This window comes from Rissa tridactyla, chromosome 9 (assembly GCF_028500815.1).
Source record: "Rissa tridactyla isolate bRisTri1 chromosome 9, bRisTri1.patW.cur.20221130, whole genome shotgun sequence".
NCBI classification, from domain to species: Eukaryota; Metazoa; Chordata; class Aves; order Charadriiformes; family Laridae; genus Rissa; species Rissa tridactyla.
Window position 1 is genome coordinate 8,872,841 of NC_071474.1, and position 14,599 is coordinate 8,887,439.

Here is a 14,599-nt window from a genome sequence, read left to right on the forward strand (position 1 = left end):
TGCCAGGGCCCTGCTCCGTCACAGATCCCGGGAGACCTTTGCGAGATCCACTCAACAGATCCACCACGTGGGCATTCCCTTAATCCCCACCGCCGCCAGGGCAGGAGGAGTGGTGGTGACGCTGGGAGGAGGCTGGAGTGGGACAGCTAATCCTTCATCACCTGGCCAGGAGCATACACCTCACCTAGCAACGGCACAGGGAGGTTTGGCTAATTGCACCCCGGTAATTTGTCCCAGTCATGGCTACTTTGCAAATATTTACATCCATCTCTCTGGGCTTGCTGGCACAGGGAAGCTGTTGAGAAGCGTGGAAGCTATCACTTTCCCACCTTAATTTATGGGGGGTCATAACCGCTCTGCAAAGACAGTGTCTTTGGGTGGATTAGCTCAATCCACTTCCAAAACAGACTCAAGCAAAGGCTCCCCAACTTTCTGGATCAACAGAGCCCTTCCTTATATGCCAGCAGCAAAACCCCACAGGACAATCAAGTTCAATGTTTGCCCCTCTCACAGGCTTCTGTAGCTCACCTCCAGCAGCCTTGCAGCTTGCTGGCAGTGGCTTCTGTGATGCTGTGACAGCTGGGGACCCAGCGGGCTGAGCATCCCTACTCAGAGGCTCCAGCATGCAGCGAGCACAACGGGATGATGGCTTGTGGGAGGGAGGGCAGGGTGAACAGAGGTGTTACCAGCGCTCAGCTGCTCACACGGCTCCCATCAGCCACCACCTTGGCAAATCCAAACTCCTTTGCACTGCAGAGCATCAGACCCATACCATTCCTTCACTGCCGCTCCTCCGGGCAAGGGATGGGAGCAGCAGTGGAGCAGTCATGGTTGACATCCACTCAATCGCAGCTGCAAGCACCCAACCGGTCAAACACCGAGGCTGTGTCTAGACTAGCAGACAAAAGGCATCAGGGCTGGCACGTGACAGTCCAACTGTTCAAATGGGCTGGTTTTAGTCCATGCCAATTTGCCAGCATCCAAACAACTGTTAAGACGACAACACAAGTCAGGGACAGTCCCCGCTGAGCAGTGCAAACGCCACCCTGCTTGGAGTGGGTTAGCTGCACGGAGACAAACAATGCTGTGTTCGCTGCCATCAGCGCCGGAGGACGACCCACGCTGCCCACTAGTGTAGACACAGCTTGAACACCACGGAGGAAGATTGCACTGAGGACTTTCCCGTTCACCCCATATTATCACACCACACAGACGAGCCCCAGCCAAGTTGCCACGGTAGAAACATGTGCAGAAACATCACACACGAGAGCCCCTTCGCTGCCAGACGCACTAAACCCGACCTAGTCCCGAAGCCGCTCAACCCCACGTGTCGTTTCATGCTCAAGCGGCACCAGTTCCCCGCTTCCAGCTGCCCCAGGGGTCGAGATCCACTCACTGTTGCAGCTGCCGGCGGTGCCAGTCTCTGTCGCTGCCACGCTGCGCTGAACTGGCCCTTCGGACGCGGCCCTTCCTGACAGTGAATGGGTGAAAACAAGGGAAGGAGACAAACAAAAGAGAAGGGAAGGGTGAGAGAGGGAGGGAGGGATGGGGGGGATGAAAGCAAGGGGACAAGAAGGGAAAGGGTACGTCTTTAACCGAACTGTACGTCTTTCGCTGGCTACAACATCCCAACACTGCACAACCCTTGCTGCGAGGGCAAGGGGCAGGTGAAACCTTCTGGCCCTGGTCACCACCACCACCTTGCACCCCACACCGTCACCTGCACCAGCGCGGAGGGAGGGTGAGCTCGGTGAGAGCCAAAGGGGGCTCGGCCTCCTGAAACTTCTCCTTGGACTGTGAAGCCACATCCCTTGGGGGACCCAGAGTCCCTCTCCAGACAAGAGAAGTTTTAGGAGGCTTGAGCAGTTCCTCTGTATCCGATACTCAAGCATCCTGCTCCTTGCCCATTGCCAGCCCTTCTGGGCACGGTGCAGGGACGCATCTGCCTCTACCAGCAGAACAAGACCCAGGCCTGATGTCTTTACTCAAGCAGGCTTAGGTTAGCCAGAGTTAAGGGCATCATTGGCCAAATGTCCCAGTGAAGCAGCTGGTACATCACCCTACGCTTCCCCAAAAGTTTTTGTCCCATCGGTACTGTTGCAGTTTGGGGGAGGAAGAAAAAACCTCATCCCCCAGCTTCCGATCAGCCGCAAACCTGACAGCGCTTGCAAAACTGAGCTTTAGGAGGGGACAAGGGAAGCAAAATGATGGAGCAGAAAATAAAGCACTACATTTTCCCATGTATCAAAGTAGGAAAGTTTTGGGGAATGGGAGGGAGAAGAAGGGGTAGGGATCTCAGTGTGCAAATTAAAAGGGAATGACAAGCATAATAAGGTCTGCTGACTTTCTAGTCAGGTGTTCGTGGCCCCACCAGGACAAAAAGGAGACAAAAACCCAAGGCGAAAGGTGAGCACGGTGGTTTGGGGGGAGACTTCTGGCTGGGCTACTTAGGAGCTGAGGCTGGCAGCTGCCCGGGGAATACCAAAAATACAGCCTCAGGGTGTGTCCAGCTCGTCATCACCCCGGGCGCCTTCCCACCCCGCACCAGAGGTGAAAATTGAGCTGCTAAATGTAGCTGACAGCTCATTCTGCTTGGGGAATTGCCCCGTGAATGACTGACTCGCCTCCCTTCCCAAAAAAACTGAGGTAGGAAATGGGTGGGGGAAAGACTTAGAAAATTGTTTCATGCTGGTTGTTTAAATTGCCTCTGCATTACGATGTTACAGTTAGGGAAAAAGAAAAGAGAGATCTAGCGCATAAAGCCACATCCTAAAGCCAGATGTGGCAGAGGTACGGACATTGGAAAAAAGCAGAGCAAATGAAGTCATCCAGCAGTGGAAAAAACCATCAATATAATATAGTGCAGAACAAAGCAAATTCTACCTCAATCACAGAGCTGAAAGAGAAACATCTTCCTCTGTCAGATCTATTACCATGCATTTATTCCAATAACAAATAACTAACCCAGAGAGTAACCCAAACCTGATTTATTCTTCCATCTAAGCAAATATGAAGAGGCAGCCGAATCTGACTGTAAAAAACACTGATCTCATATGTTTTCCTTGTATGTATTGGAAAAAAAAAATAGGAGTGGAGTTTCTGCCTTGCTGCCAGGGGATGCTGGCAAAGCATTTGAGCTATAGATATTGTATCTTGTCACTAATGACTGCAGGGAACTAAAAGGGATTTGGATTTTTTTAATGCTTCACATTAATTGATAATTTGGTCTCAGAATCCACAGTGGAACACAGGATTTGCTATATTGGATCAGTCTAGTGGCCCATAAAATCTGGCGTCTTGCCTCAGTGGTGCTCAGAAAAATTATCATCCAGTGTCTTTGCTTATAAGGTTGGTGGCCATTTCTGTAAGGCCATACAATTGAAAGAGGAAAGGTCTTTCTGGCCTGCACAGCAAGCCCCTTTAAAACCCTGAAAGGTGTTTTTGGCAGGGCCGTATTATTATTTTATATGTATTTTAAATGCAAGGAAGAAATTCTGTAACTACAAACACTTTCAGCAGGCATGCTGCTGGTTTTCCTCTTGGTCACCACAGCCCAAATAGCGAGAAGGTGAACTTGTGCTTTCAAACGGCAAATGAGAACACGACTGGGGCCAGAGGAGGGGAGATGCCTTGTACTGAGCGGAACAATATTGATTAGGCAGTGTAAAGATTTCCCTCACTAATTCCTTTAGCAATCTTATCATGTGTTGCCCGCATAATTGGATGGGGAAGAGAGAGGTGGAATCACTTAAGCGTTCAAAGCTCAACACACACCGAGAAAAGATTCCTATTTTGTGTGTGTGTGCAATTTTGTGCATCGTTGCCCCTTGATTGTACATTGAACATGCTCTCTTTGACAGCCTAGCCCTAAACAGCCTGTTTATTAAAGACAGCTGCTTGCAAATAGGGGCTTTCTCCATCCAGCTGGCGTGGAGAAGGAGCTCGCTGTGGCTGTGAGAGGCAGGACTATGAAACAGGAGGGGATCAGGAGGGGAAAGCCTGCGGAAACTCTGACCGTGCAGGAATCAGGAGGAAAAAAGAAAGGCAATGCTTTCTTTCCATGCAAACATTTTAATTAAGGAGGACAATGAAGATATTTGCATCTTAATTTTATCCATGCTCCCACTGAACTGGCTTATGGCTTCTCTGCCTCCAGTTCTTTTGCTGGTCATACTGAGGTTTGGGGATGCTCCCCACCTTCCCCAGACATGAAATGTATGATCTCATGGCTGTCCACGTGGTAAAGGAGAGCTGAGATCGTGGTCCTGCAGGTGGGAAGGCAGGAGGAGGCCGCTGGCCAGCTGGGATGTGGTGGGGAAATGGGTCCAACAACCTAGATAAGGTGAGAGGGGAGGGTTTTAAACATCCAAGTTTCCCTCGACTGTAAGTGGCAGTGCCCCTCAAAAGTGTGAATAGTTCATTTCCATATGCTCAGGAGTACACACACTGTTTCTGGTCCACCTGGGCCTAAAATAATGAAGCTGGATGCCATATGGTTCTCCACCTTCTTCTGCTCTAGCTACAGTTTAAATCAGGTCACATTGGTAAAGCCCAGGAACCATCGGCTTCTCTGGCCTGCCCGGTACAAAATCCTTCCTTGTTTCTGGTGACACCACAGAGGAACATGTTTCGGGTGGATCTGCACCATGGGAGAGTCTCTCTCACTCAAAACTAGGTACTGTGCTCTTTTGCACGTATGTCACAGCTTTCAGGCTAATGGGATGTTCAGAGTGTCGACAGCGGGAAGAAGGGAGCACATTGCATGCAGGCAGCCTCCAGCAGGTCACTTGGGGACCACACTTGGACAATATAAATTAGAACAGGGGTGAAAACAGTTTCACAGTCAAGGACAGGGAAGGGGGGAACTACTCGAGGATGGGTGGGGATCACAAGTAGCTTCTCTTGCCTCTCTGGATCTGTTGGCTGCACCCAGGGTACACTGAAAATGGAAGAGTCCTGCCCTCCCTAGTTAAGTTTTATGGGAAGGGAATTGCTTTGAAGGAAGGGGCTTCTGAAATCCCTGCCGGAAACTTGCTGTCTCAAGTTTTCACAGCGGATGTGAACAGGCTTGGGTGGTTTGTCTATGCTAAGAAACAATCCCAGCTTTCTGAACTGAACTGAATCTCTGACTTTGTGGAGATGGTGTCGTTATCCCTCTGGCTGGGTCCAGCATTTGACTGGTTACTCCCAGTATTCTTCCCAGCTTCCAAGAAAGCAGAGCTCAGCCTTGACAACTTTTAAGAACAGCCAAAGTCCAGTCAGCTGGGACCCTGACCTCAGTCAGAGATGCACAGGGGAGAGTATGGAAACAGAAGAGCCCACAGCATATGTCCCACAATAGTCTTTCATGTCTCAATAAACCCCCTGGCACAGGGATTTCCTGAAATAAGGGAAGTATTTTGCATTTGCTAGCCCCTCATAGATTACTTTTCTTCCATGATTCTGTTCAATCACTTTTTCAACCCATCTCAGCTGTTGGCACCTACCATCTCCTGAGACAAGGAGACCTAATGATTTTATCACCCAGTGTAGTGTCTCCATTGGATCTGAACCTGCCGTGACCATCACCAGGCATTTCAGGTCAGGAAATACTGAGCAACCAACAATTCCTCCTTATTTGGCTACATCTATGACCTCTGCAAATGGAAGGTCAGGAGTCAAAAACCGTCAGGAAGACAAACCGACAGGCTTTGAACTCCCAGCTCTCTGGAGCTCAGCCCAATGTTTGGGAGAAAGCAAAAGCCTCAACTCAAATGTCTGGGAACGGGGCTGAGCTTTGATTGAAAGGTCGGAAGTTTGATTAGCTCTCAGTAAGTGTGTGAGGGTTTGGGTGGTTTGCGGGGAACATAGAGAGGTTAAACATGGGGGTCAGTGTTTGGGTGAATATTGAGACTACATTAAACAAAAATCCAAGCCAAATGGCTCGCAGTGCAGCAGCAATATATCCCAAGCAGGAGAAGAGGTGAGCGTGGGGGTCAAGTATCATAGCAGGGAATTTTTATTTCCCAAAAACAAACTGCTCTTTTGTGCCTGTGCTTCAAAGAAGATGTCACCAGATTGTGAGAGCTCTTCACCTGCCACATCGCTCTCATTACTGAAATGAAATAAATGGCAACAGCATGAAAACAGCAACTCAAGCAGGAGAAAGACAGGTAGACAGTGAGGAAAAGGGGAGGGGGAAAACAGGGTGCGGGTGGAGGTCTTGGCAGGGTGGAGAATTAGGGCAATTACCATTTCTGAGAAAATGCCAGAAATACAACACAACCTAATTTCCCCAATTAATTCCTCTGCACTTGAGCTGCTTTGTGTGAAGGGCTCTTAATGTTTCAAACAGAAGGGAACAAAAAAAGACTCAACACTTGTTTTTCTCTCAGTGTAGAAATGGGGAAGCGTTGAGGAAAAACGTCTGGCTAAAACACAAGATGATGCTGTTACATCTTCCTTTCAGGAGATAAGGAACTGTGCCGCGAATTCAATTTGCAGAGTTTCTTTACACGAGCCACAGAGATATCAAAGACCAGCACGTTCAATATCACACTGACTTTTCCTGCACGCAGAACACACCAAGACAGGAACAGAGACACTTAACCCACGCACCCACATTGAGCGGTTCCCTCACCTCCCCTGTTTCCAGTCCTACTGCAAGTTAGGGGGAAAATGGTTTTTTTGCCCCCAAAACACCAGTTGTGAGGCACCATGGCATGAGCTGCGCACACCTCATGGGCCATAGAGGTGTCATCTAGGTGGAATGATGGCAGTGAAAACAAGGAAAGAAATAACAAATCAGGTGTTGGGGCGATGGGACACGTGGGTAAAGAGATGCTGAGAAGGGCTCGTAATGCTTTCAAGAGCAGACATGGGGTCCTGCACATATGGCTCTGCCTGGCTGATCCTCTCTTTTTCAGTACTAGGGGGCTCCAGGTCACATCTCCAGGTCACTATGAGACTTTCCTGCCCTTACTTAGGTATGACAAAGCAAGATGTGTTCACCAGGATCCCACTTAGTACAGGAGAAAATTAAAGTACCTTTCACTTCTAAGTCCTTTCCTTAGTGTAACACATATTTACAGGTAGGAAACCTTCCCAAAGCCCTAGCAGAAAGGGTTAAGACAAAATAGTACATGATATTTTTCACCTCAGAGAAGGGGTAGAAGAGCCAAAAGGTGAGGATCAACTGCTTAGCATCCACACACACAGCAATTAGGTCCTGGAAACGGTACTGACGCTGGAAGCTGAACGTGGCACACACATCGTACCATCTACACAGGGTTGCACACAACAGTCAGCACGGCCAGGGCCTGAGCTTGCTGTCCCCCACCCACCAACACTGAAGCGGAGCCTGGTTCACTCTCTGGCCAGAGCTGACTAATCCTGCCAGCGTACACCGGGTCTGCCGTAAAACCTGGAAGTGGCAGCTTTTTCCGCCCCCCCCCAAGTGAGTCAGTATCGCGTCCCAGATGGAAATTCAGAGGGAGTTTTCCTCCCCTCTGCCTTCGTAGGCGATGCTGCAGAGCCCTAGCATGCTCATCGCAGGGCTCCTTCCTGGTGCCAACAGGGATGGGCAGGAATTTCCCTCTGCGAGGCTCAACGTCCCGTGCCGCAAACGCGCTGCATGAGACGGCCAGCAAAGCAACAAAGAGAGCGTCAGGGGACACGAACGCGGGTGTTGTACAGCTGAATGGTACACACGGGTGTTAAGGAGCCCCAGCAAGGATGTACAAAAAATGCCTGTGGGAGAGTACAGCTAAACTTCTGCAGTGAGTTCAAAGCTGGTGGGAACAGAGCACCATTACAGGATGGTGTGATCGTTTAGGGACCCTCTATCTAGGACAGTGTGGGTCAGACTAAATCTGCTCTCAACGTAAGGCTTATCTATCAGTCTTATCTCACGGAGCACGAGCCAGGCAGCTGCTAAAGCTCGGTGATCTATTACTCGCGTGGAAACTTCACTGGAAAAAAATAACTGACTGTACCCAGGAGAAAGAAAACAATTTTGAACTCTAGAGGAGAAGAACTAAAGTAAGAAACGTTCTAAATGGGAGATGGTCATCAGGAAGCAAACTGACAATGGGTACTGGAAATTATAAAGAATATGGGGTTTTCTCTCGCCATTTTAAAGAAAGAGAAGAAAGAAAATGTTTACACAGTAAAGCTTCATGCTTCAGAGGAGGAGGCATCTGCCAGAGGGATGCTAGACTTTTTAAAGAACGCTAACCTAAGGCCAAAGTCACAGCAGAAACGTTGTTTTGGTTCCGATGGTCTCAGGATGTGAGAGACAAGGTTCATAGGAAGATATATTAATCTTTTATTAAGCCAACTGATACTACTGAAAAAAAAAAAAGAGCTCAGTGAGGGTTTGTGTGTCTAAAATTCATTCTTTTTTTCCCCTCCAACAATATCGTATGTTCTAATAAAAGATATTACTTCTTCCTGCAAACCTTGTCTCTCCCAAATCCAAACAATGCTCCAGAGTGGTGAGGACACAGAAGCAGGGAGCGTTTTTTGTTATTATGTTTAGCTCCGTGTTGCTAGAAATAGAAACATATTTTCAGAGCCCTTTGCAAATCCTGCATGTGTCTTTTTTTTTGACAAACAGGTGTCCTCTGCGTGATGAACCGTGACCAGGAGAAAACGCAGGACAAACCTCTGGGAAAGGATGGAGCTAAATCCCCAAGAGGTTTCAAGCCCAGCCCAGGATTTGGGGCGGGATGCCAGAAGGGTAAGACAGAGGAGATCTGGACAGGGGGATGTCTTAATGAGGTTTAATATCTACATAAATCCTTCCTCCACTCCGCGTGTGTCTTCACTGCTGATGTCCCACCCATGTCAGGATGTTACCTTGGAAGTTATTAAGGACAGATGACTACAATTTACGACTGTGTTCTCTTCTGAAGATGAAGAAATACTGCCCTTTCCCTGGCAGCTGCTACATGATTTTGTTTTGGAATTGAATTATGCACTTGGCGGGACAAAAGGAAAATGGTCCAGACTTTACTGGAGCACAGGTGAGTACGGAGCCACGGAAGGGCTCTGGGAGAAACCAAACCCCAGTCTGCTGGGTGAAAGAGCAGCTGGGGGTCTTAAGCCCAGCGTCAGTGATGCCCCCAGCTCCGGACAACATCCCGCAGCCATCGTGACAGCCTCCGTCTCCCCAGGCAGCGCTGGGCAGGCGCCGCCTGCCTGACTTGCTGCAGTCTCCATGCCACACTCAGCTTGGCTGAGGCACAACGTCCCTGACCTGCAGCGTCCCACCACCTGCTGTCACAGTCCTGAGTCATACCTAAAAAAAAAATCGCCTACTCGCACTTTTTTTTTTTTTTTTTTTTTAAAGAAAACAACAAGGAAAATGAAATCCGCCCAAATCTTTTCTCTCCAGTGTGGATATATTCCATCCTGCCTTCCCACAGAGGCCCACACCAAAGATTGCACAGCACATTACACAACACGTCACGGAAATGCTTCTTCAGCATCCCTGCCTTCACTCTTCGCATAGATGCTGGGCTACTTCTTGTCTCCTCAGTCCCTCTGCTTTCTAATCAGATGCTGTTCCACCTCTCCCCACCACCTCCACCTCCACAACCGTCTTCTCTCCATCCTGTCTTGTTGAGAGCAGGTTTAAAGGCACCAGCTGACGGGATCCCTCTGTGATGCACAAGGAAAAGGACACATCTGTCTTCAGGCAGAACATGGAGAGCCTTGAGGAGAGGGGAAATAAGCCTCTCTGCTGTTTTTGTTACGCAAATGTTTGTTTTCTGTATCCAAATGTGTAACAGGAAATTAAGCAGTTCACCTTTGTTAAAGCACTTTTGCATCCCACAAATGCAGGAGCCAGATGGTGTTCTTTCTTTGTTTTAAAAGATTAAAAATGGGAAAGAAAGGAAATGGCTAGGAGCTAATCCTCAGCCTGGAACACACTCCCGTATCCACATGCCCAGTTATCTGTGCTTGTGAGGCCTGGGACAGAGCAAACACGGGCGCCCAGCGGATTGAGGTGAGTCTGCTTGCACAGAGCTCCAGCCCTGCCACTTTGTGTCAGCTTCGAGGTGGATTCCTTCACTGTGTTCCCAGAAAATGACAAACTACAGTATTCTTCCTGGGCTGCAGCTTGGACACACCAAGCAATGTTTTCTAGAAACCACCTGAAGTGGACCTTTGCTCCGGGTCCTGCCACTGGGAACGGCAGACTGTCAACAGGGCAGAGCACAAACACTGACAATCAGACTCCGGAATTTTACCAGGCAGGTTGCAGATGTGATCAGGGACAGCACCAAAGAGTTTCAAAGTACAACTCTTCAGCCACATCTCCACCTTCCACAGGTAAGACCCAGGAGCAGTTTGGTTCTCACACTTGAGCTCATTCGCTCTCTATCTGTATCTATTCAAAAGCCCTCACTGGTGTATCATGGTGCATTTTGTGATGGGTCTGAAAGGATGGTCTCAGTAGCCTTGAAGAGCCAGTTTTCATGCAAGGGATGTTAGGAATTAAAATTATGAAGAAGTTGTGCACAAATGCACAACTGTTGTGAAGCCAAATTGTTTTTCTCACCTACGTTTGCAGGAGAAAGCGAATGCCACTTCTTACCAGAGTTAAAGTCCAGTCTAACACAGTCAATTCATGAGCCCCATGTGGCTTCATTAGTGTCACAAGCAGGTTTCTGTTCAAAGGGTTGACTATTCCTGTTCGTAGGGAACTTAAAAGTGCAGGTTGACACATAGAAACCAAATGTATTTCCCAGTCCAGAGACAGCAAGGCTCACAGCAGTTCTGGCAGAGAATGTGCAAAGGCAGAGGGAAAGGAGAGCACGGGTACGAGATAGCGGTGGATGGGGAAGGACAGAGACTGTCGCATGACCGTGAGTGCACCACAAGGGTGAATAATGAGATCAGCTCCATGTGCTCTCCTGGTAAACATGTCCCACACGGTAGTGATTAGAGAAGGAGACTGAGAAATGAACCTGTCTGGGTTCCTCTCATATGCTGGGAGGAATGTGGTTGGGCTGTGGATGGAGGAGGGACGAAGAACATTTGGCCCCTGGAATTCTGCTCTTTGCTGGAGGGAATATATGGCCGGGATGGACTCCCCATCTCTGCCACCGAATCCTGCCTTGGCCTTGGACAAGTCCCATAAACCCTCTGCCCCTCACACCACCAGTGTAAATACGGGCAATCAGAACCTTGCTTTGCTAGGACCCTTCTTTGGAATGTATCAGAGAAAAGATCTCCATACATGCAGAGCATGGACTTACTGATCAAGAGTTTTAAAAGTACCAAAAAGCCAGTGAAAACAGAAAAAGGAAAATCTAAAAAAACTAAGAACAAAAAGCTGTGTTGGTCTGAAGCTCAGCTCTTGCTCTGGTAAACAGGTGATAACTAGCTATTACTTTGGTCATGCATGGCAATTTGTATTAGCAGAGAAAAGTCCGCTAAAAAGCCTTACGACACTGCACGAGATAGCATGAAGCAATCCTCAGCAAAGCATTTCGCACAGACAAGATGAAGTCTACAGGACACCACCACAGAGAAGACAAAAAGTCCACAACAACGAACTGGCCTGTGGAGATCATCTGAATTCTCACTTTTTGGGGGCCCTCCTAGCCTTCACATGTCAATAGCAGCAAATTCTCTCATTTCATAGAGAGCTCTCAGTGCTGCAGGAAGGCAAGCTCGGCTGGGATTGTCTCAAGCAGTGTGACACTGACTGTGGTTGGGGTAGATGTAACTCAGCTGAAGGGAAGGAGGCAGGCAAGAATGTGGGTAATCACATGGACTGCTCCTCATCCTCCCCGTGGCTCCTCCCTTTCCTACCCACTCCTTCCTGAAGTTTCAGCAGTGATGGGACTGTAGCCACCTCTCTTCCCTCATCACTGCCCGGTAACTGCACCGAGACCTTTTCCCAACATGGGCTTTTGTGCTGCACACTGAAGATTGGTTCCGTCATCGGCGATTAAACTTAGCGCTAAGCCAATGTTCTGGGCTGGGAGAGGCGATATGTCTCAGCAGAAACCTGATCACATTTTTCCTCCTCCCCAGCACAGTAACTCCACTTGGCAACTGCCTGTCACATAAAGAAAACCTTCTGAATCAAATCAAGCCCATAGGTCAACCCTTTCTTGTGTAGCTGATAGAAATCACCCTCAAAGCCAAACATCCACGTTGTAACCAGAAATGAACCAGCTTTAGCCCAAGCATCAGGCTAGAAACCACCGCTCCTCAGCCTGCAAAGCCTTTCCTTGCTGGTGGATGGCCCAGCGACAAACGCCTGCTCCAGCGTGCTTCAAACGCTTTGCACATCATGGCTTCTCCTGCAGCTGAGGAAGGGTGAGAAACCCGCCGTCCCCCCAGGGAGGCTGCCATCACAGGCAGATAGGGCAGTGCAGACAGGTACAAAGGGAGTGTGCGAGACAAGGGGACAGTTGCGAGCACAAATCACAGAAGAAAACGCTGGAAAGGCATCCCTGACTCATTGAGTCCGTCCCCAGAGACAAGTGCAGGATTAGCCTCTGCACTAAACCGAGGCATTTTTATCTAGTTGCTTCCTGAACTTCTTTAATGACAGGCCCTCAGCAACCTACCTCTGGCAAATTATTCCATTGTCTAAATGATGACCCTGCTGGAAAAAAGTATTTTGAGGTCGAACCTAAATTGCCTATTATTTCCTCTTCCGTATTTTATGCACTTATCAGTCAGTCTTTCAGTTGCCTTTTCTGTAGGTCCCTGTATTAAGTACCTTTAATCTAACACCAGAGGTCACAGCCTGTAGTCTTTGCCACCTCTTTTGGATTACCTTTAATTTGTCAATGTCTTCAAAAAAGAGGGAGAAAAAATAGGAAGAAAGTAAGAATGGGATGACTTCAGAGCCATCCCAAAGTATGTGACTGTGTGCTGGGGTATCACAGAGAGCTCTGAGTGTAGACATCTGCATGAATGTCTGAATTACAAGCGTGCCCAGGACTGAAAAAGACAGTGGTTCAGGGATGCCTGATCGACATCTATGTGCATGTTTCAATGAAGGAATAACCAAGTGAGTGAGACCAAGAGCTCCAACAGCTGATTTACTATAACATTTCCTAGTCTCCCTTTGCTCCGAGCATCAGATTGTCACTGGAGCTGCCTTACCCTGTAGTAATCAGTGCTGTAGACATCTCTCGACATCCCAAAGTCTCCAATCTTCACCAGCAGGTTGGCTCCGACCAAGCAGTTCCTGGTGGCCAGGTCTCTATGGACAAAGTGCTGGGAGGCAAGGTACACCATTCCAGAGGCGATCTGGCTAGCGATGTGGAGCATCTGGGATAGCCCTAGCTCCCCTTTGGCTTGTCGAGGCTGCCCATCCACGAGGATCATAGCATCTGGGCCATGTGCCCTATAGGGAGGAAGAAGCAAAAAGCATAGAGTTGGGTCTCAAAAGTGACCAGGAGACAGGAATCCCACACGGTCGCTGTTCCTGCTGCGGGGGGGGGCACTAGCTCCCAACTCTGCAATGTGAAGGTGTACACACATCTCCAGTGGAAAGAAAAAAAGAAAAGCTTAAGAGAACAGGGGGTTTGGGGAACATTTGCTGGGTGAGTGGGTGCCATAGATCCTTCTGCTGTCCTTACTCTACTGCGAGCAACTTCTTATGGCCACAGATGGAGACAGACTGCCAGGACAGAGGGACTGTTGGCTTGATGCAACATGGACATTCTTCTCTAGCAAGACCTAGGCAGAAATAATGAGCTTCCAGATACTTACTTATGTTTGCTCCAGTTAATTCTTACACCTTGGAATCCTTCCCAGAGGTAGAGATATCACCTGCTTTTCTTCCGCAGCCATCATATTCTTGCTACCTAGTCTCTTTCTTAATCTCAGCCTCCTCTATTTCATCCAAACACCATATCACCAAGCAATTGCCCCTCATAGATATCAATACAGCCAGAGATCACAGAAGAGATTCCAGAGGAACACCAGCAGCTTCATCCCTAGAAAATACCTTTTATACCCTAAGCCATCCCAGAGGTAACACAGGCACTGTGAACCGTGAAGGCACGAGCAGAGGTGCAAAGGTTAGACCCGGATGTCAGCAGATGCAGAGAACATCCTGGGCAACAAAAGGAAATATTTTGCTGAACCAAGTGCATTGTAAATGCAGGACTTAAGGTCAGTCTCGTTCCTGTCCTGTCCTCTTTTTAGTCCCCTTCCTCACTGCGTACCAGGCCTGTCTTTGCCGTGCTCCCTCTGTGATGTCTCTTCCCCTGGTAGAGCTCACCCTGTGGTAGCCTGTGTGACAGTGGAATTACAAAAGCCCTCATATTTAGGGAAAAGCAAGAGATTTTGCTGTGACCTTCCTCCTTGTGACTAAGATACAGTACAGCATTTCCTCCAAGGCTTTCATACTGTTCTCTTTGAAATGATTCTCGGCGTTTTACCCCTGTCATCAGCAGCAACCCCACAGAGAGACAGCAAATTGAAATTGCACGTACAGAGCTTTCCCTCCTTCTTGACATGGGACTGAACAACCCACAACAAGATCCAAACTGTTTGCCTCCTTTGTCTTTGTTCCCTAATTGCTCTGTTGGACTGGAGGGTGCACCAAAGGATTAGCAACCAGGCATTTGGGGTTGAA

At 48.6% G+C, this 14,599-nt stretch overlaps 1 protein-coding gene across 3 annotated transcripts in view; it reads right to left on the minus strand.

Annotated features, from left to right (window-relative positions):
• Nucleotides 1–14,599, minus strand: part of NTRK3 (neurotrophic receptor tyrosine kinase 3) — a 228,694-nt gene that overhangs the window by 29,640 nt on the left and 184,455 nt on the right. For all 3 annotated transcript variants that reach the window (XM_054214890.1, XM_054214889.1, XM_054214891.1), the window contains one exon: nucleotides 13,117–13,360. In XM_054214890.1, coding sequence (XP_054070865.1) covers nucleotides 13,117–13,360 — 244 coding nt within the window. The remainder of the gene's footprint in view (nucleotides 1–13,116; nucleotides 13,361–14,599) is intronic.